The sequence below is a fragment of the Mustelus asterias genome, chromosome 23, assembly GCF_964213995.1.
Source record: "Mustelus asterias chromosome 23, sMusAst1.hap1.1, whole genome shotgun sequence".
Classification (NCBI taxonomy): domain Eukaryota; kingdom Metazoa; phylum Chordata; class Chondrichthyes; order Carcharhiniformes; family Triakidae; genus Mustelus; species Mustelus asterias.
This window is the reverse complement of record NC_135823.1, coordinates 16999488-17022388: the sequence shown is the minus strand read 5'-3', so window position 1 is coordinate 17022388 and position 22901 is coordinate 16999488. Positions and strand designations below refer to the sequence as shown.

Sequence of the window (22901 nt, the reverse complement as noted above, 5' to 3'; positions counted from 1 at the left end):
TTGGAAGAATTGTCCCCGTGGTGGAACTTGGTTGGAAATAAGATTCAAGGAGATTACTAAATCTGGGAAATCAACCATAGTGAAAAGAAGTTTGTATTGGCAACTCTTCTCTCACATTCCATGGCAGATGTGCCCCTACTTATCAATGTGATTTGCATGGGCAACATTGGGTGCAGCTAATCTGCCTCTGGAACAGCCTTGGACCCTTTCTTTCATCTCGTTTTCATCTGAACATTGCACAGAATTAGCGGAATTCCCTTTGGAAGATAATGTCAAAATTATAATCGCAGGAACTAAAAACCTGACAGTCAAAAATTTGGGAAAATATTTCAAAATATGGATGGGGGGATATATATTTTGAAATATTTTCCCAAATTTCTGACTGTCAGGTTTTTAGTTCCTGCGATTATAATTTTGACATTATTTAGATTGACCATGCTAAATTGCCCCTTAGTGTCCCAGGATAGAGGGATTAGCAGGGTAAATATGTGGGGTTACGGGGATAGGGCCTGGGTGGGATTGTGGTCGGTGCAGACTCCATGGGCTGAATGGCCTCCTTCAGCACTGTAGGGTTTCTATGATTCTATGATTTTGGGGTCACAGTTGCTGCCTCAGAGGAAGGGGGCAGCTCGCGACCCCAAAAGCTCTGTTCACGATCTTACAGCGGAAATCAAATTCCGGACAACTTTTGTTCCCGGATTTTGGAATTCTGGCCTGGAGGGTTAACAATATATTAAAATTTCCATCATTTTCAAACAGAGTTTGGCTTGCCTTTAAATGGACATTACACACCAACACTATAGTTACAATTTAAAAGACAAATATTCCTTGCACTAACCATGGTACCACCCAGGAAGAGTCAGAGTGCAGATTTCATGTTGCATGTCACACGACACAATAACTCCATTCTGATCGGTCACCTTGACTTCATTACGATCTTTACTGATTGTCACTCCATTCTTCTCCAGGGGCAGGTCACTGGCTTTGCAATTCTCTTCAACCTATGGAACACAACTTGTATTATATTTTCATTAGTTAATGGATTTGTCTAATTGTTCTATTCTTTGTTCAATAAAAAATAGGTTGAAGTAGTAAAATTTCCAGAGTAATATAATCAGTGGGTAATAAACAATTAGAACATAGAACAGTACAGCTCAGGAACAGGCCCTTCGGCCTACAATGTTGTGCTGAATATGACACCAAATTAAACTAATCACTTCTGCCTGCCCTTGGTCCATATCTCTCTATTCCTTGAGTATTCACGTGCTTATCTAAAAGTCCCTTAAACGCCCCCTTCGTATCTGCCTCCACCACCATCCCTGGAAGTGCGTTCCAAACACCTACCACTCTCTGTGTAAAAAACTCCTTTGAACTTCCCCCTCTCACTTTAAGTGCGTGTCCCCTAGTATTAGACATTTCAACTCTGAGAAAAAGATTCTGTCAAAACTATCTATGCCTCTCATAATTTTCTCGACTTCTATCGGGTTTCCCCTCAGCCTCCGCCACTCCAGAGAAAACAACGCTAGTTTGTCCAGCCTCTCCTTATAGCTCACACCCTCTAACCCAGAGAGCATCCTGGTAAACCTCTTCTGCACCCTCTTCAAAGCCTCCACATCCTTCCTGTGCATTAGGTGCATTGGCCATTGGGGATTTTCACAGCAACTTCATTGCAGTGTTAATGTAAGCCTACTACTTGTGACAAATAAATAAAACTTAAAACCTGTAATGTGGCGACCAGAACTGAACACAATACTCTAAGTGCGGCCTAACCAAAGTTTTATAAAGCAGCAACATGACATTATTTGGTTGCGTGTGTGCCAGCGATGCAGTTTACAAATATTGGCATGATGGGATAGATGTAACTTGCTGCTTGAATGTGAAATTGGCACTGCAGTGCTAATCCATCATCCCAGCTATACCCCGAGTCAGCAAGTTGAGAATCTACTTATGCACAATGAATTTAAGAAGACAGGACTTTGACTTATATATTCATCCTATCGTAAAGTTGTTTTTACAGCAGCATGGATCTTATAATCTGTCAGTACAATTGTGTTTATTGGTACAGGAGCTGTACGTAACTTGTATGGTTAGAAGGGAATTAATTGACTGCACAGGCACAACTTTAAAGAACAAATCAGTCAGAAGACTGTGTGGCACGGTGGCACAATGGTTAGCACTGCTGCCTCACAGCGCCAGGGATCCAGGTTCAATTCCGGCCTCGGGTCACTGTGTGAAGTTTGCATGTTCTCCCTGTGTCTGCGTGGGTTTCCTCTGGGTGCTCCGGTTTCCTCCCACAGTCCAAAGATGTGCGGGGTAGGTGGATTGACCATGCTAAATCGACCCTAGTGTCAGGAGGATGAGCAGGGTGAATATGTGGGGTTACGGGAATAGGGCCTGGGTGGGTTATGGTCAGTACAGACTTGATGGGCCGAATAGCCTCCTCTGCACTGAATCTCATGACCCACCCCTTTCATTCAAAATCACTGTATTCAAAAAGGTCAATAAATAAGTGCAGGAAATATTTTTGCAAAGGTTTCAATTGGAATTAAGCAATATTAGATTAAGAGTGACATCTAGTGACCCTTTAAATGTCTCTCTGCAACCCTTCCTGAGGATTGGACCACTTGAACAGCCCAGTTAAAACAACCACTGGATATATTTGCTAACCTGTACGTCCTTTCAGATTATTTGATCGAATAAAACTGATATTGCAAGCAGAAGTTTGATCTACACTTGTGTGGGTGAGAGAGAGCACTTCTGATAGCCTGCGTGAGAGAGCTGGTGTGTTTTTACCTTTACTCCTGGGTATATATCAATGATGGTGTGATTCATTTCCACACGGAGCGAGTTCCTACCATCACTCTGAGGATTCAGTAACACCGTGAATGTGTTCCTCTGGAAATCTTTTGCCAGAAGAAAACTACACTTGCTGGCAAAATCGTACATCTTCCCATCAAATGTCACATAGTGTTTGTTTCCAATGAGTAGGGCTTGATCTATGGAACATTGAAGGAAACAGCTTCAAGATTTGATATAGTGTTGCTCTGAACATAAACATTTACATTTAGATTACTTTTAAATTAAAAACAGATTTCAAACAAGTATGGAACATCTTTCCCCTCTGGTGTCATGCAACAAACACTGCTGCCAGGACTGGCTTGCAAACGAGCAAAAAACTGGATTTTACCAGTTATGTTTAGCCTTCTAGCCCAAAGTTAAAAAATGTTTCAGAATAATAAATGAGTGAGCATGTGGTGTGTGACATTCATACACATCTGAGTGCCCATCTGGTGTAATGCTGATGTTCTGTTACAGCTTGGGAGATTATAATCACAAGTATGAGGCGCAAAGGCCAACTTATTTTAGCTCAGTTATCCAAATAGAAAAGACTGCAATTCCCCCATCACAGAGTTTGTGAATAACTCTTCGAGTTTCACCTCCACATCTACCCTGAAGTTTATTCAAGTGTTGATTACTCTTTGTGTGACGGAATTCTCAGTGGTGTCAGCTCTCAGTTTCTGGTCACGAGTTGAACAAGCAAGGCCACTGGGTTCCTGTTGTAGAGTATCTTCAAGTAATGCTCTACACAGTAAAACTATTTGATTGGATTTATTATTGTCACATGTATTAGTATACAGTGAAAAGTATTGTTTCTTGCACACTATACAAAGCATACTGTACATAGAGAAGGAGAGAGTGCAGAATGTAGTGTTACAGTCATAGCTAGGATGTAGAGAAAGATCAACTTAATGCAACATAGGTCCATTCAAAGGTCTGATGGCAGCAGGGGAGAAGCTGTCCTTCATAGAATCATAGAAACCCTACAGTGCAGAAGGAGGCCATTCGGCCCATCGAGTCTGCACCGACCACAATCCCACCCCACATATTTACCCGCTAATCCCTCTAACCTACACATCCCAGGACTCTAAGGGGCAATTTTTAACCTGGCCAATCAACCTAACCCGCACATCTTTGGACTGTGGGAGGAAACCGGAGCACCCGGAGGAAAACCACGCAGACACGAGGAGAATGTGCAAACTCCACACAGACAGTGACCCGAGCCGGGAATCGAACCCAGGACCCTGGAGCTGTGAAGCAGCAGTGCTAACCACTGTGCTACCGTGCCACCTTGAGTCAGTTGGTATGTGATCTCAGACTTTTGTATCTTTTTCCCAATGAAAGAAGCTGGAAGAGAGAATGTCCAGGGTGCGCGGGGTTCTTGATTATGCTGGCTGCTTTGCCGAGGCAGTGGGAAGTGTAGAGAGAGTCAATGGATGGGAGGCTGGTTTGCGTGATGGATTGAGCTACATTCACGGCCTTTTGTAGTTTCTGGCGGTCTTTGGCAGAGCAGGAGCCATACCAAGCTGTGATACAACCAGAAAGTATACTTTCTATGGTGCATCTGCAAAAGTTGGTGAGAGTCATAGTTAACATGCAAAATTTCCTTAGTCTTCTGAGAAAGTAGAGGGTTGGTGGGCTTTCTTAACTATAGTGTCGACATGGGAGGACCAGGACAGGTTGTTGGTGATCTGGACACCTTACTGTCTGGCATCAGCCATCCTTTTTAGAATCATAGAATCTCTACAGTGCAGAAAGAGGCCATTCAGTCCATTGAGGCCCTATCCCCTCATAAACCCATGTATTTATCCTGTTAATCTCCCTGACACGAAGGGGCAATTTAGCATGGCCAATCAACCTAACCCGCACATCTTTGGAGTGTGGGAGGAAACCGGAGCACCTGGAGGAAACCCATGCAGACACAGGGAGAATGTGCAGACTCCACACAGACAGTGATCCAAGCCAGGAAATGAACCCGGGTCTCTGGCGCTGTGAAGTAGATGTGCTAACCACAGTGGCACTGTGCCGCCCATCCATTAGCACACTTTCTTCCAGGTGTGCTAATTTCCAAAATGGTCATTGTGTACACCGTAAGAAAAATAATCAGCCCAATGGCGAGTTCTTTACCCAGCATTCAGAGCAGAAGAGAAATGGCTCTATTGATGAGACAGAGCTGTGCGAGCATTCGACCCTGGAAAAAGAGGGGTTTCTCTAACTTTGTTGATGCGGTCCATTGAAGACAGTTATTTCTCTGACAAAACTGGCTCCCTGTGTTTTAAATTGTAAAAGGGTTGATGTATTGAAAGATGTTCATAGTTAATAATTTGCGTGTGTCAGAATATATCTTATCATGCAAGTTATTTAAGTATCTCAAACAGCGCCTGTGTTTTGCTGGTGTTCATCATTTGGAAGCGTCTGTTTATCTCGATTCCACTGTGTGCTCTAATTCCTTTATTGGGCCACATTCCATTGATCCTCTCCCTGTGAGGGTTACAGTGGCTTCATTGGACTTTTCGATGGAATGTGACTTTGAGAATCTGGGATGCTACCAGACGCAGATTCTGAGCAGCAGTTAATGTAGCAAGGAGACTCACTCTCTCCCCCTACTCTGCAGATTTGTGCTTTTAGATGATAACTTTACTTCTTCTAGGAGGTATGCTATTCCTTAGTAAGTAGAGCAGCACGGTGGCACAGTGGTTAGCACTGCTGCCTCACAGCTCCAGGGACACAGGTTCAATTCCCGGCTTGGGTCACTATCTGTGTGGAGTCCGTACATTGTCCCCGTGTCTGCTTGGGTTTCCTCCGGGTGCTCCAGTTTCCTCCCACACTTCAAAGGTGTGCAGGTTAGGTGGATTGGCCAGGCTAAATTGCCCCTTAGTGTCCCAAGATGTGCAGGTTAAATGGATTAGCCATGCGAAATGTGAGGGGTTGCGGGAGTAGGGCAGGGGTGGGGGCCTGGGTAACATATTCTGTCAAAGAGTCGGTCAAACTCGATGGATCGAATGGCTTCTTCTGCTTTGTAGGGATTCTATGATTCAATAGATCAGGAAAACCTCCCTGGAAATGGCAAACCGCTGTGAATTAGTGTCACCTGTGCATTCTTTAAAATGTATTACTTGTTAATACGTGGTAATCATTAAAAAAAGGTTACACTCAGAGGCAAAATAAATCTAATCCCGCAGAGAGCCGCTGGCTGGCTATAAGAAACCTCAAAGCAAATTCAAAGTTATTGAGTAAATAATTCATAATATGATTAATTTATGGAGTATCACTCAGAAAATTCTCAAGAGCTTCACACAGTTATTTCGACGTCTCAACAACTTACGTTCAAACGGACTGTCCATCATCCTGTGTTTTAGTCTGTAATATTCCGCGACTGGGTTTATATTGTACAGACTCCTCAGTGTCTTTATAAGCTTGGTTTCAACAAGGTAGTTGGTAATATTAGACACATCCGTCAACTGCTCCCACAAAGGCAACAATGGTACGTTCACTAGAACAGAGCAATCTCTGCAATATAGATTCACGAGGCATTGAAAAATGAGAGATATCAGCAATTTGTTGAATTTGCAGGATCTAATTTTCCTGAAATGTGCGAACAAATGCTTTTAACAAATGTGGAAATGAGCTTTTGCAATGTTACACTTGATAGCTTGTTGACTGCCTGTAATGTTGAAAGAAAGTACTTGCATTTATTTAGCATAATCCATATCCAGTAAATGTCCAAAAGTACTTCACAACCAGGGAAATAGTTTAAAGTAGAGCCCCCACCCTCTCCCCCCCACACACACACGTACAAACACACACGCATGTACAAACACACACGCATGTACAAACACACACGCATGTACAAACACACACGCATGTACAAACACACACGCATGTACAAACACACACGCATGTACAAACACACACGCATGTACAAACATGGGACAGCACGGTGGCACAGTGATTAGCACTGCTGTCTCTCAGTGCCAGGGACCTGGCTTGAGTCACTGTCGGTGCAGAGTCTGCACGTTCTCCCTGTGCCTGCGTGGGTTTCCTCCAGGTGCTCCGGTTTCCTCCCACAGTCTGAAAGACGTGCTGGTTAGGTGCATTGGCCGTGCTAAATTCTCCCTCAGTGTACCCAAACAGGCGATGGAGTGTGGTGACTCTGTAGCATCCCTGTGTGGGTTACCATTGACCAGAAACTAAACTGGACTAGCCATATAAATACTGGGATTCCTGCACTGAGTAACCTACCTCCTGACTCTCCAAAGCCTATCCACTATCTACAGGCCACAAGTCAGGAGTGTGACGAAATACTCTCCACTTGCCTAGATGGGTGCAACTCCAACAACGGTCAGAAGTTCAACACCATTCAGGAAAAAGCAACTGTTTGATAAGCACCCCAGCTACAACCATTCACTTTCTCCACTCCTGATGAACAGTGGCAGCCGTGTAAACCATCTACAAGATGCACTGCATCAACTCGCCAAAGATCCTTTGACAGCACCTTCCAAACCCATGACCACCACCATCTGGCAGGACAAGGGAGCGGATGCATGTGAATACCACCACCTGGAGCTTCCCCTCGAAGCCACTTACTGTCCTGAGTTGGAAATACATCACCATTCCTTCACTGTCGCTGGGTCAAAATCCTGGAACTCTCTCCCTAACAGCACCAGGAGTGTGCCGACACCTCAGGAACTGCAGGGCTCAGGATGTCAGCATACCCCCACCTTCTTCAGGGCAATTAAGACGGCATGGTGGTACAGTGGTTAGCATTGCTGCCTCATAACTCCCGGGACCTGGGTTTGATTCCCAGCTTGGGTCACTGTCTGTGTGGAATTTGCACGTTCTCCCGGTGTCTGCATGGGTTTCCTCTGGGTGCTCCAGTTTCCTCACACAGTCCAAAGATATGCGAGTTAGGTGGATTGGCCATGCTAAATTGCCCTTTAGTGTCAGGAGAGCTAGCTAGGGTAAATGCATGGGGTTGTGGGGATATGGCCCGGGTAGGACAGTGGTCGGTGCAGGCTCGATGGGCCGAATGGCCTCCGTCTGCACTGTAGGATTCTATGAATTAGGGATGGGCAATAATTACAGGCTTAGCCAGTGAAGCCCTCATCCTTTGAATTAATTTTTTAAAAAATCAACAATCTGGTACTTACTCTGGTGAGTATTTGTAGAGATTTGCAAGTGGCTTATGGATCTTGCTTGTGGCTTTGGAGAGTTTTGCTTCTGCCCACTTCAATATTTGTTGTGTCGCCTGTTTGTAAATGGGGAGAAGTATTATCTTCACACCTTACTGGACTAATATCAGATATAGATAGACAATAGTTAATAAAAGGATGAAGGGAAATCGAAGAATACCATAAATACAAGATTTTTGATAGTTAGAAATAACCAACCAAGGACAAGAGACTCAAATGTTTGAAAACAAAATTCAAATTTGATTTATTTTCTATATTGAAAAGCTCAGAAACTAAATTATACATTTGTCAATTCTATGCAATAGTAGAACAGATCTTTTGCTGTTCCAGTTTGACTATTCCTGTTCATCAATGGAAGAAGTCTAGGATTGTTGTGAGGGAACACTGACTGATTTCCTTTACTCTTTGCCAACCAATATTATGCTTTCCACATCTCTTAAGCTGCTCTGCCTTTCTCCCTTTCTTACTGTGCTTACCCCAGTCCAACGCCGGCATCTCCACATCATTTCTCTCTTCATGTCAGAGACTGGGCCTCAATACCTAGTAGCATCAAGTTTCATAGATTGGTGGGAGAAGGGGTGGCATCTGTGGCCCTAACATGTTTTCCTCTTCCTGAGAGAGAACATACAGGACGGGAACTGTCGAATACTCCATTTGTTAATTGAGCTTGAATCGCACTCAGAGAATCTCTACAGTGCAGAGAAGGCCATTCAGCCCATCGAGTCTGCACCAACTCTCTGACAGAGGATCCTACCCAGGCCCCTTTCCCTAACCCCACTTATTTATCCTGCTAATTCCCCTAACCTACACATCTTGGGGTACTAAGGGGCAATTTAGCATGGCCAATCCACCTAACATGCACGTCTTTGGACATGGACTCATGGTTGGAATTTGAACACATGCCCTGGGTAAAAAGTTTATTTATTATTAGTCTCAAGTAAGGCTTACATTAACACTGCAATGAAGTTACTGTGAAATTCCCCTAGTCATAATGTTCACATTGCAGCATCATTAGTAGTTATACTTTGGAATTTATTTATATCTCATCCCTGTTCAAGCCAACTAAATACACACTGCAGCATTAATCTTCACTTTGGAGGAAGGTGTCAAATGGGCAATATTGAGATGCTTGTCATCATATTTCCCTTGAAGTCAATGGAGTGAAATTGAGTGAATTGAGTGGAAATTGAGTTCTCCCCATGTCTGTGTGTTTCCTCTGGGTACTCCGGTTTCCTCCCACAGTCCGAAAGACGTGCTGGTTAGATGCATTGGCCTTGCTAAATTCTCCCTCAGTGTACCCGAACAGGCACCGGAGTGTGGCGATTAGGGGATTTTCACAGTAACTTCATTGCGGTGTTAATGTAAGACTATTCGTGACACAATAAATAAACTTTAAAAATGATAATTGAGAAAGGCATATCTCACTTCTTCTCTACTCTGGTTACTCAAGGGTCTCTGAATCATAGCTCATATAGCAATGGGGTGGACTCCATGTTTACCCCAGCTAGAACGGGGATCGAACCCCACACTGTTGATGTTACTCTGAACCATGCACTAGTTGTCTAGCTAACCTACACCCCCACAACCTATTCCTAATTTATAGGACTGTTTGACTTTACTAAGAATCAATAAGGTGAACCTTTTTAAAAAATTTGTTCAAATGATGTGGGCATCACAGGCTGCGCCAGCATTTATTGCCCATCCCTAATTGCCCTTCGATTGAGTGGTTTGCTAGGCCATTTCAGAGAGCAGTTAAGAGTCAACCACATTGTTGTGGGTCTGGAAACCATGTAGGCCAGACCAGGTAAGGAGGGCAGATTTCCTTCCCTAAAGAACATTAGCGAATCAGATGGGTTTTTTCGACAATTGATAATGGTTTCATGGTCATCATTCGACTTTTAATTCCATATTTCAAAAAATTGAAACAAATTTCACCATTGGCTACGTTGGGATTTGAACCTGGTCCCCACAGCATTACCCTGGGACTCTGGGTTACTAGTCCAGTGACAATGCCACTACACCACTGCCTCCTTGATGAAGTGGAGAAACAAATACAATTTTCTCAGTGTAATAAATCTCGATCGTAAAAAGTATTCTCCTCTGAGGTGTAGCAGTTAGTATACTTACCAAATCAAATGCTTGCTTGGTAATATACAGCACTCTTGGCACTGCCTGCAGCAGCCATGTATCCTGAACTACTGTGGGTATGAAAGATTGGATTTTTTCCAGATACTGCTCGGTTTTCTGTTTCCACTCTTGATCTAGTTCCTTCAGTGTCACTTCGTAGTAAGCATCCTTTAATGTGGCTATAGGCTCTGAAAATCAAATTGGCCCGCCTATTAAAAAACTTTACATCATATAGCTCCTGCTGCTTGCTTCCATTATAACTTGCTACTCCCACAATTATAATTGTTTATTGCATGTATTCGGACATACTTAGCTTTGGGAAAGAGTGGAGAAATGTTGGGAGAATTATTAATCTGTTGAACAGTATCATAAATGCTACTGGAGCAGGACTTGAACTCAGGTCCTCTGGGTCAGGGGAAGGGACACTACCCACTGAGCCACAGGACCACCTGCAGTCATAGTAAAAACTGCTATCAGTATTTATGATGCTGCAATTGCACCTCCCCACCAGTGGAGGCATGGGACACTGTTCGATCCCTCCATTGTTCTTTTCATTCATTCGTGGGACATGGGCGTCACTGGCTGGCCAACATTTATTGCCCATCCCTAGTCACCCTTGGAGAGCATTTAAGAGTCAACCACATTGATGCAGCTCTGGAGTCACATGTAGGCCAGACCAGGTAAGGATGGCAGATTTCCTTCCCTAAAGGACATTAGTGACAATCGACAATGGTTCATGGTCATCAGTAACTCTTAATTCTAATTTTTAAAAAATTGAATTCAAATTCCACCATCTGCAGGATTTGAACCCAGTGCCTAGAATGTTGGCTGAGTTTCTGGATTATTAGTCTAGCGATAATACCACTAGGCACATTGCCACCTCCATTGTGGAAAGCCAAATAATTATAGCTACTTCTAAACGCCCATGGTCAAACAGTTGTAATGGCGTGTATATTTTAAGTTTCAGTTCAGTGACGGCGTATTTGTCCTTCATTTCTTTTTGACACTGTTTTGAATCAACATCAAAGTGATACTCTGAAGGAAAAGCCAAGTTACCTCAGACAAGTGAAAAGGCACAAAACTGTATTTTAGATGAATACGCAAACATTAGCAGATCTCTCGGGATTGTGCTCACAGTGAGTCAGAGATTGGACTGTCAGGAGATCACAGAACTGTTCCAGTGCAGAAAAAGGCCATTCGGCCCATCATGTCTGCCTTGGCTCTCTGAATGAAACATGACTGTAGGTTGCGACGGTGAAAAAATTTGTTGGCAGTTTTGTAAGGGAGCTGGTTACTCAGAAGCACCAAAGTAAACGGGGCCGATGCTCCATTGTTATGCTTGGGTGTCATGACGATGGGAAAGGATGACTAAGTGAGAACCACCCATAGCTTCACCTGCTAACCAAAGGCATATTGAACTATTTAAAGACCTGCTTTTTTTGTTTAAATACAAGAAAGGACACTGGCCAAAGATGAATGCCAGCAGTCACTTAATGTAAGATATTGTTATGGTCTCTTTTCTGGAAAGTTCCTTTATGGATTGCACTGCAGACTTGCTTTGAGATTTTGCTTGGAATTTAATACCAATGGGGGGGGGGTCAAGGTTTATATCAAACAGGGACTTTTGAAAGAAGGCATTTAAAGCGCTAAGTGCTGGACTTTAAATCGACTTTATTTTTGCTGAGAAAATGGGAACCACTACCTAATTACCACTATTCCTAATTACATTTAAAAACCTGGTGCGGTTCACAATATGATTTCATATCACAAAGAAATAACATAGAAGATAGGGAACCACTACCCAGCCAGTTACATCCCACCAGACTCCAAACCTCATGCGGAGGGTGAATTAATCTGTTGGTTTTGACTATCTCAGAAATGTGTCAAAAGGTTTCTGAGGTGAACGATCCAAAACCTATTGCTTCAAAAATATTCCTAATTACATTTAAGAACCTGGTGCGGTTCACAATATGATTTCTTGTCACAAAGAAATAACAGACGATAGGAGCAGGAGGAGGCCATTCGGCCCTTCGAGTCTGCTCCGCCATTCATCACGATCATGGCTGATTATCCAACTCAATAGCCTAATCCTGCTTTCTCCCCATAACCTTTGATCCCATTCACCTCAAGTGCTATATCCAGCCGCCTCTCGAATACATTCAATGTTTTGGCACCAACTACTTCCTGTGGTAACGAATTCCACAAATAAACATTTTTAATGAATCATTGTCCACCTGTGAATAACCTGATTTTTAATTGCTGAAAATTAAGAACAGAAATTCAGAACCACTTGCCAGTTATATTGGCAGTAATCAATTTCACAGCAAATTCGAAAAAACAAATGCAAAATATTTTAGAAAGTAGTTAGTCGTTGGCCTCAATTAGCTTAAATTTTGGAAAGCTCCGCGAATGGTCCCAAGCGATTACATTTACTGGAATGGCGATTAATTCATCCTGGCAGGAAGGCACAGTGGTCTGGGTTCCGCAATAGGCCGTGATTTAAAAGAAAATGGAGTCGTGCTGAATGTAACATCCTGTCCTCTTTTGCATTAGTTATGTCTGTTTTAGATGAACCACGCTGACAAGGAAAACCAGCGCAGGAGAATGGAGGCCCCAGGCTCATGGCTGCAAGAGCTTTCCAATCTTTGTTTTGCATTTGCTTCATCAGTACTGTTACTTACTTTGCAGTTCTCCTTGGAACTGTTGTAACGTTTCTTGAATCTTTTCTAGATACAACGGAACAACGTGCAGCATCATCTGTCTGGCTCTGCTCAGTTTCCACAACTGACGGAATGTTCTACCCCCATTCCGAATGGCGTCCGCTGTTTTTTGCGAGGCTTTTAGCATCCAGCCACATGTTTCATACAGGAAGTCAGCGTCTTCAACCTGTAGAAGAATAACATTATCATTCAGGGTGCAGGTACAGGGGGGCGGGGGAAGACGTTCTATGCCCAGAGCCTCAGGCAGACACGTTTTGGGCCAGTCATAGCAAGTGAATCTACAATGTTTCTGTCTGCTGTTTCCTCTGAGGTTTGCACCGAGTCCGTTATCTAGACCAATGTTTTCCAACCTTTCCTATGTTACGCCGCACCTCAATGCTATAAAAATTTGAGGCGCACGTCTTATTTTCTCTGAAATGCCCTCTAGGAAAATACTTTGATTTTCAGCTTCCGTTCACCGTCAGAAAGAACGGGCGGAAAATCCGGAATCGGGAAACGCGGGATTCCACGTTTACTGTGCACGCGTGGATGCCAAATATCTGGAGTGGAAGTGGCCCATATCACCCGCCACGGGAATCGTAGCGGGCAAGACAGAAAATTCAGCGGACCATTTAAAAGTCCATTGAGCTCAGGTGGAAATTTCCGGGTGTTGGGGCAGAGAATCCCACCCCTGATTTCCACCATATTAATGCTGAGCACTAGCTTTAGTTCCAGCGCTCGCAAAACCTGGGCCATTGACTGTGAAAGATGTAAACAATACAATATAAATGTGAAGTTGTATAAAGGGATCCTCGATTTCCACCAATTCACAAATAATTTATCCAGTTCAGACAGGATTTAATATTCTGAAACTATCAGCATGAATGTTGAATGTTTCTCTCCACAGATGCTGCCTGATTATCGAAGTTTTTCCAGCATTTTTTCTCCTTATGTCAGATTTCCAGCATCTGCAGCTTTTGTAGTCATATTTTGAGTACTGTTAGCTCAGGCAGAAAAATGAAGTTTAAGAACAATCCAAAGATGTGCGGGTTAGGTTGATTGGCCAGGTTAAAAAATTGCCCCTGAGATGCGTAGGTTAGAGGGATTAGTGGGTAAAATATGTGGGGGTAGGGTCTGGGTGGGATTGTGGTCGGTGCAGACTCGATGGGCCGAATGGCCTCCTTCTGCACTGTAGAGTTTCTATGATTTCTATGAACAATGAAGTTTGAGGAAAAAAAGCGGTAACAATTAAAAAAGAGGGGAGAAAGCTGAACTGAAGGACAGAACAAAGAACAAAGAACAATACAGCACAGGAACAGGCCCTTCGGCCCTCCAAGCCCACGCTGCTCCCTGGTCCAAACTAGACCATTTTTTTGTATCCCTCCATTCATGTGGCTATCTAGATAAGTCTTAAACGTTCCCAGTGTGTCCGCCTCCACCACCTTGCCCGGCAGCGCATTCCAGGCCCCCACCACCCTCTGTGTAAAATACGTCCTTCTGATATCCGTGTTAAACCTCCCCCCCCTTCACCTTGAACCTATGACCCCTCGTGAACGTCACCACCGACCTGGGAAAAAGCTTCCCACCGTTCACCCTATCTATGCCTTTCATAATTTTATACACCTCTATTAGGTCACCCCTCATCCTCCGTCTTTCCAGTGAGAACAACCCCAGTTTACCCAATCTCTCCTCATAACTAAGCCCCTCCATACCAGGCAACATCCTGGTAAACCGCTCTCTCAAGTCTCCACGTCCTTCCAGTAGTGTGGCGACCAGAACTGAACGCAGTATTCCAAATGCGGCCGAACCAACGTTCTATACAACTGCAATACCAGACCCCAACTTTTATACTCTATGCCCCGTCCTATAAAGGCAAGCATGCCATATACCTTATTCACTACCTTCTCCACCTGTGATGTCACCTTCAAGGATCTGTGGACTTGCACACCCAGGTCCCTCTGCGTATCTACACCCTTTATGGTTCTGCCATTTATCATATAGCTCCCCCCCACATTAGTTCTACCAAAATGCATCACTTCGCATTTATCTGGATTGAACTCCATCTGCCATTTCTTTGCCCAAATTTCCAGCCTATCTATATCCTTCTGTAGCCTCTGACAATGTTCCTCACTATCTGCAAGTCCAGCCATTTTCGTGTCGTCCGCAAACTTACTGATCACCCCAGTTACACCTTCTTCCAGATCGTTTATATAAATCACAAACAGCAGAGGTCCCAATACAGAGCCCTGCGGAACACCACTAGTCATGATGTGGAGATGCCGGCGTTGGACTGGGGTAAACACAGTAAGAAGTTTAACAACACCAGGTTAAAGTCCAACAGGTTTATTTGGTAGCAAAAGCCACACAAGCTTTCGGAGCTCTTAGCCCCTTCTTCAGGTGAGTGGGAATTCTGTTCACAAACAGAGCTTATAAAGACACAGACTCAAATTACATGAATAATGGTTGGAATGCGAATACTTACAACTAATCAAGTCTTTAAGAAACGAAACAATGTGAGTGGAGAGAGCATCAAGACAGGCTAAAAAGATGTGTATTGTCTCCAGACAAGACAGCCAGTGAAACTCTGCAGGTCCACGCAACTGTGGGAGTTACAAATAGTGTGACATGAACCCAATATCCCGGTTGAGGCCGTCCTCGTGTGTGCGGAACTTGGCTATCAGTTTCTGCTCAGCGACTCTGCGCTGTCGTGTGTCGCGAAGGCCGCCTTGGAGAACGCTTACCCGAATATCAGAGGCCGAATGCCTGTGACCGCTGAAGTGCTCCCCAACAGGAAGAGAACAGTCTTGCCTGGTGATTGTCGAGCGGTGTTCATTCATCCGTTGTCGCAGCGTCTGCATAGTTTCCCCAATGTACCATGCCTCGGGACATCCTTTCTTGCAGCGTATCAGGTAGACAACGTTGGCCGAATTGCAAGAGTATGTACCGTGTACCTGGTAGATGGTGTTCTCACGTGCCATCATCTCACGTGAGAACACCATCCACCAGGTACATGGTACATACTCTTGCAATTCGGCCAACGTTGTCTACCTGATACGCTGCAAGAAAGGATGTCCCGAGGCATGGTACATTGGGGAAACTATGCAGACGCTGCGACAACGGATGAATGAACACCGCTCGACAATCACCAGGCAAGACTGTTCTCTTCCTGTTGGGGAGCACTTCAGCGGTCACAGGCATTCGGCCTCTGATATTCGGGTAAGCGTTCGCCAAGGCGGCCTTCGCGACACACGACAGCGCAGAGTCGCTGAGCAGAAACTGATAGCCAAGTTCCGCACACACGAGGACGGCCTCAACCGGGATATTGGGTTCATGTCACACTATTTGTAACTCCCACAGTTGCGTGGACCTGCAGAGTTTCACTGGCTGTCTTGTCTGGAGACAATACACATCTTTTTAGCCTGTCTTGATGCTCTCTCCACTTACATTGTTTCGTTTCTTAAAGACTTGATTAGTTGTAAGTATTCGCATTCCAACCATTATTCATGTAATTTGAGTCTGTGTCTTTATAAGCTCTGTTTGTGAACAGAATTCCCACTCACCTGAAGAAGGGGCTAAGAGCTCTGAAAGCTTGTGTGGCTTTTGCTACCAAATAAACCTGTTGGACTTTAACCTGGTGTTGTTAAACTTCTTACTGTGAACACCACTAGTCACAGGCATCCAGCCGGAAAAAGACTCTTCCACTACCACCCTCTGTCTTCTGTGACCAAGCCAGTTCTCCACCCATCTAGCCACCTCCCCCTTTATCCCATGAGATCCAACCTTTTGCACCAACCTACCATGAGGGACTTTGTCAAACGCTTTACTAAAGTCCATATAGACGATAAGCAGTCTCAGCATAATGGCTAATCTCATATCCAGACATTAGCTAAACATAACGACAGGTACAGGTTATTGGCATGGATTCAATATTGTGATTTTCAGAACTGCAGATTTTTTTTAACCTCTCTCTCGCTTCCCCCTTCCTGAGCATCTGCATGCATCAGGTTCCTTCCAACCCACCGACAGATATCCCCTCTAGATTGACAGGCAAAAAATTACTATCCTTATTATAGAAGATAATGTACGTGATTATACACAGCCAGCAGTGCCGAGGAGTCTAAAATGGTGACTTCAGGTCATACATTCCCCTGGGACATTGGGTTCAAATCCCACTTCTGACGTGAAATTAAAGGCTGGTTGACTACCTCAAGGTACACGGAGTTGGGGGTAAAGTGTTAGCGTGGATTGAGGATTGGCTATCTAACAGAAAGCAGAGAGTCGGAATAAATGGGTGCTTTTCCGGTTGGCAATCAGTGACTAGTGGCGTGCCGCAGGGATCGGTGCTGGGGCCTCAACTATTTACTATATACATAGACGATCTGGAGGAGGGGACCGAGTGTAACAAAATTTGCGGATGACAGAAAGATGAGTGGGAAAGCAAATTGCGTGGAGGACACAGCGAGTCTGCAGAGAGATTTGGATAGGCTAAGTGAGTGGGCAAGGATCTGGCAGATGAAGTATAACGTTGGTAAGTGTGAGGTTATCCACTTTGGAAGGAATAATAGTAAAACGGACTATTATTTAAACGGTGAAAAATTACAACATGCTACTGTGCAGAGGGACCTGGGGGTCCTTGTGCATGAATCACAAAAACTCAGTTTGCAGGTGCAGCAGGTGATCAAGAAGGCGAATGGAATGTTGGCCTTTATCGCGAGAGGGATGGAGTATAAAAGCAGGGAGGTCGTGCTGCAACTGTACAGGGTACTGGTGAGGCCTCACCTAGAGTACTGTATACAATTTTGGTCCCCTTATTTAACAAAGGATATATTAGCTTTGGAGGGGGTACAGAGAAGGTTCACCAGGTTGATTCCGGAGATGAGGGGTTAGCTTATGAGGAGAGATTGAGTAGACTGGGTCTGTACTCATTGGAGTTTAGAAGGTTGAGGGGAGATCTTATAGAGACATATAAGATAATGAAGGGGCTAGACAGGGTAGAAGCAGCGAGGTTATTTCAATGGAATTAGAATGGAAAAAAGAACTAGGGGGCATAGCCTCAAAATACGGGGGAGTCAATTTAGAACAGAGTTGAGGAGGAACTTCTTCTCCCAGACGGTAGTGAATCTTTGGAATTCTCTGCCCAATGAAGCAGTAGAGGCTACCTCGTTAAATGTGTTTAAGTTACAGATAGATTTTTAACCATTAAGGGAATTAAGGGTTATTGGGAGCGGGCGGGTAAGTGAAACTGAACCCACTATCAGATAAGCCATGATCTTATTGAATGTCGGAGCAGGCTTGAGGGGCGAGATAGCCTACTCCTGCTCCTATTTCTTATGTCCTTATGTTCTATTTGACAATACTACAGTCAGAATTCTTCAAATGAACAGAGGCAGTCTGTAAGTTTGATTACGCCTGCTGAACCCTGCTCACCTTCCCATCAGCACATTTCAATATACTAAATTAAAATAAGCAATGGCCAGCCATGCTGGATAATTATTTTGTGTCAGTATTCATAGTACAATATGCCAGTAATGCTAAGAGACTAATATTAAACCACACACACACTGACTCACCAAAATTAACATTTGCAAAATAACAGGGATGAAGAAAATGATGATATTAATGATGACAAGGCTCCAGGGCCAGGCGGTTTCGATTCCCAGTGTTTTAAAGGAAGTAAGTGAGAATATCGTAGATGTCCTAACGATAATCTCTCATGGTTCTCTCAACTCGGGCATCATTTTTCACTGGAGTTCAGACGAATGAGGGGGGATCTCATAGAGACTTATAAAATTCTAACAGGACAAGACAGGATAAATGCAGGGAGGATATTCTTGATGGCGGGGGAGTCCAGAACCAGGGGTCACTGTCTGAGGATTCAGGGTAGACCATTTAGGACAGCGGTGAGGAGACATTTCTTCACCCAAAGAGTGATGAGCCTGTAGAATTCATTACCACAGGAAGCTGTTGATGCCAAAACATTGAATGTATTCAAGAGGCAGCTGGATGTCACACTTGGGGCAAATGGGATCAAAGATTATGAGGAGAAAGCAGGATTAGGCTAATGAGTTGGATGATCAGCCATGATCGTGATGAATGGCGGAGCAGGCTCGAAGGGCCAAATGGCCTCCTCCTGCTCCTATCTTCTATGTTTCTTTTGGATTAGAGAATTGGACATGCCACTGTGCAATTTACGAAAGGTGAGAGGGGGGAAATCCAGGAATTATAGATGAGTTAGCCTATTGTGTGAGGCCCCTCATCCTCAGTTCAGGAACTGTTAATCAGGCCATTTCCCAATGTCACAGTCCTGACGGCTAAAAGTCAGCTCACACAACTTTGCTCTCCAGGTGTTGGATGTGGGCTGAAGCAGGTTCAACAGCTGGACAGGCAGCTGTTTTCTTTTTCCAGTTGGCCTCATTACCAATGTATGGGTGAGCTCCAAGAATGGTTAATGGACTCAGCCCAGCAGTGGTTCGCTGAAACAGGCCAAAGTGAAACGCCAGCTTTGTTTGATTGACAGCTTTATGAGGTTAATAAAGTTATTCTTTCTTTGTTGCAGTTTTTCAATGCCTGCTGCTTATTTGAACTGGCTAAAAAAAAAATCACGATAAGACACTGGCCAAACAATGTCTGCCACAAGTCACCTGAAGTCTCTAAAAACACTGCTGGAAGAGAGCACTAAGATCTCTCTCACTGGAGTGAAAAGAGTCAACTCCAGAATTCTGCAGGAAACCAACTAACTTCAACAGCTGTAAATTTCAATCTATTTTCTATTCATTGAATGTGGATGTCACTGGCTGGGCCAGCATTTATTGCCCATCCCTAATTGCCCTTGAACTGAGTGGCTTGCCAGACCATTTCAGAGGCCTCAATTCAGAGGGCATTTAACAGTCAACCCCATTATTGTGGGCCAGGAATCACGGGCCCGATTCTCCCAAAAGTACTGAATTGGTGAGAAAACTGGTGTAAATCACGACTGTTTTTTCAGTGCAACTTCAGATTCAAATCTCCCCCACTCTGTGCACTGCAGAGGTCACAATCGTGAATATAATTAAAAGCTTGGGGGGGGTAGACCCTATTCACACCGGAGTCTGACAGTTCTGGAACTCTGCACATGCGCAGTGGCCCCGATCTGTCAGATCACAGTTTGCTGGCCAGTTCAATCGCTGGCCAGCCCGGGACCCTCGCAATGCTGCTCCTTCCCCGCCCCCCCAACCACGGCCCGCACAAGCATTCGCAGACCATACCCGACACCACACCCCCCCCCCCATCCCAGAGCACCCCGATCTCCAGCCGCCCCCAGCAGTGGTGATCCCCCTTGGCCTCGCCCCTTTGGCACTGCCCGATTGCCAAGGTGCCTGGGCATGGGCAAATTGCCCCTTGGGCAGTGGCAGGGGACACAGGCTGGCACTGCCAGAGTGCCCATGCCCAGGAGGCACAACCTCCCCCCGTCGCCCGACCCCCTTGCCCGCTTGCCCCCAATCACTCCAATGGGGTCTGCCGCTAGTTCCCCACAAGTGGGGAGCTACTCTAAACCCCGCCTGAGTGAAATACCCCTGGCAGAGTCGGAGATACTATCGGGCTCAGAGAATTCCGTGCCGGGCCCAATAATGATTTAAAATACATGAAAAACAGATTTAAATGACTTACCTCTCTTCCTGCTGGTTTCCAGCACAGTCCTGACTGTGCCTGTTCTCCGGCTCTGGGAGATGCGCATGCATCGGGAACGCATGCGCGAATCCCGGAAAATGGCCGACACGCGATTCTCCCATCTCGACGTGCCAAAAAACATGCGCGTCGGTACGGGAGAATTGGGCCCCACATTTCCTTCCCTCAAGGGCATTAATGAACCAGATGTGTTTTTACAACAACCGACAATGGTTTTATGGGCGCCATTAGGCTTTTAACTCCAGATTTTTATGGAATTCAAATTTCTTCATCTGCAGTGGTGGGATTCAAACCTGGGGTCCCCAGATTTTGTTCTGAGTCTCTGGATTACTATTTAAAGTCTCCACAGTCCCAGGTGACCACAGGCTGACTGGCGGTGATTTAACCTGAGGGTCACCACACCTCAGACAAGAGGCAAGGTTGAGAAGCCGGGGCCTTCGAGAACAACCTCAGCTGGTACGGGAATTGAACCCGTGCTGTTGGCGTCGTCATGAACCAGCCGTCCAGCCAACTGAGCTAAACGGACTCCCAGTGAGGGCACGTCCGGGATCTAGTCCATTGATGACGCCACTACATCACTGTTTGCCCTCAAAGAAATGCAAAGGATGTAATCCTTTTAACTTTTTGTTGGACTCTTCTGGTGTGTGTGTGTGTGTGTAGTCTAAAACTGGTTTGATGTAAAGAAATAAATACATTGGGACTGGAAAAGGCATTTATGGGGAAAATAAATTTTTAAAAGCGCCATTGTGATTAACTGAACGGACAGTGAGGCAGCTCACTTCTTACCTGGTTGCAACACCTCAAAAGAGACTGTAGAGCGTTAAATAATTGACCTGGTTCAGGAATTGGTCAAGTGACAGGAAGCAGAGAGGAGAGACAGGGGGCAAATGCTCTAACTGGCAGAATGTAACTAGTGATGTCACACAAGATTTCTATCAGGGCCTCAACTCTTCATTGTATTGATCAGTGGCTTAGAATCATAGAATCCCTACAGTGCAGAAGGAGGCCGTTCGGCCCATCGAGTCTGCACTGACCACAATCCCACCCAGGCCCTATCCCCACAACCCCACGCATTTACCCTAGCTAGTCCCCTGACACTAAGGGGCAATTTAGCACGGCCAATCCACCTAACCCGCACATCTTTGGACTGCGGGAGGAAACCGGAGCACCCGGGGGAAACACACACAGACACGGGGGGGGAATGTGCAAACACCACACAGACAGTGACCCAAGCCGGGAATCGAGTCCGGGTCCCTGGTGCTGTGAGGCAGTAGCTGATGGAACAGATCACCCTTGTCCCCAGGTTTGCCAGTGACACTAACATAGGATGCTGTGTTACCCATTAGATAGATGTATAGGATCAAGGAGATTTTGACAGAATAAATGAATGAGCAGAACGGAGAGAACAGAGTATTTTCTAATTGGTGGAAGTGGAGAGTGAAGAGACTTAGGGATCCAGGTACATAGATCACTAAAATGTCCGAGACAAGTAGAGAACATACTCAAAAAGCTGATTGAATGCAGGCCATTTATATGCAGAGGCCAGGTGTAGGATGAAATTTGTTTTAAGTTTATTCATTAGTGGCACAAGTTAGCCTACATTAACACTGCAATGAAGTTACTGTGAAAATCCCCTAGTTGCCACACTCCAGCGCCTGTTTGGATACACTGAGGGAGAATTTAGCACGGCCAATGCATCTAACCAGCACATCTTTTGGACTGTGGGAGGAAACTGGAGCACCCGGAGGAAACCCGCACAGACACGGGGAGAACGTGCAGACTCTGCACAGACAGTGACCCCAAGCCGGGGAATCAAACCCGGGTCCCTGGCACTGTGAGGCAGCAGTGCTGACAACTGTGCTACTGTGCCACCCATAAAGTGGTGACAGTAGTTTAGAACTCTCTTCCACAAATGACGATTGATGCGAGATCAGTAGTTAATGTTAATACTGAGATTGATTGATATTTGTTTTCCAAAGCTATTCACGGATACTGGGACAAAAGAAGGGATATGCAGTTCGGACACTCCTTGGATGTTGGTCAGAAAGGGTTCGATAGGGTGTTTTAAGAGACTTTTAGATAAGTACATGGAACTTAGTAAGATAGAGGGTTATAGGTAAGCCTAGTAATCGCTAAGGTAGGGACATGTTCGGCACAACTTTATGGGCTGAAGGGCCTGTATTGTGCTGTAGTTTTTCTATGTTTCTAGAAAGGCTCGAGGCTGTCAGTGGTGGGCAACCTGTGGCCTGAGGGCTCACCTGGGTTCTGAGTGTGGCCCCCGAGACATTTATTTGACCATTGCTCAGATGCAACATTCCGCTGATTTCCGTCCGCGTATGACGGAAGTGACATGCCCATAAAGCAAGTGAGGTTTGTGCTC

The 22901-nt window shown here is 45.0% G+C and overlaps 1 protein-coding gene across 1 annotated transcript in view; it reads right to left on the bottom strand.

The window, feature by feature from the left end:
- LOC144510541 (uncharacterized) overlaps positions 1-22901 on the bottom strand; it is a 109342-nt gene that overhangs the window by 37565 nt on the left and 48876 nt on the right. The window contains exons 19-24 of the mRNA XM_078240052.1: positions 12839-13043; positions 10158-10345; positions 7989-8086; positions 6164-6348; positions 2794-2996; positions 839-1001 (exon numbers count right to left, since the gene is read on the bottom strand). Of these exons, the coding sequence (XP_078096178.1) occupies positions 839-1001; positions 2794-2996; positions 6164-6348; positions 7989-8086; positions 10158-10345; positions 12839-13043 (1042 nt within the window). The remainder of the gene's footprint in view (positions 1-838; positions 1002-2793; positions 2997-6163; positions 6349-7988; positions 8087-10157; positions 10346-12838; positions 13044-22901) is intronic.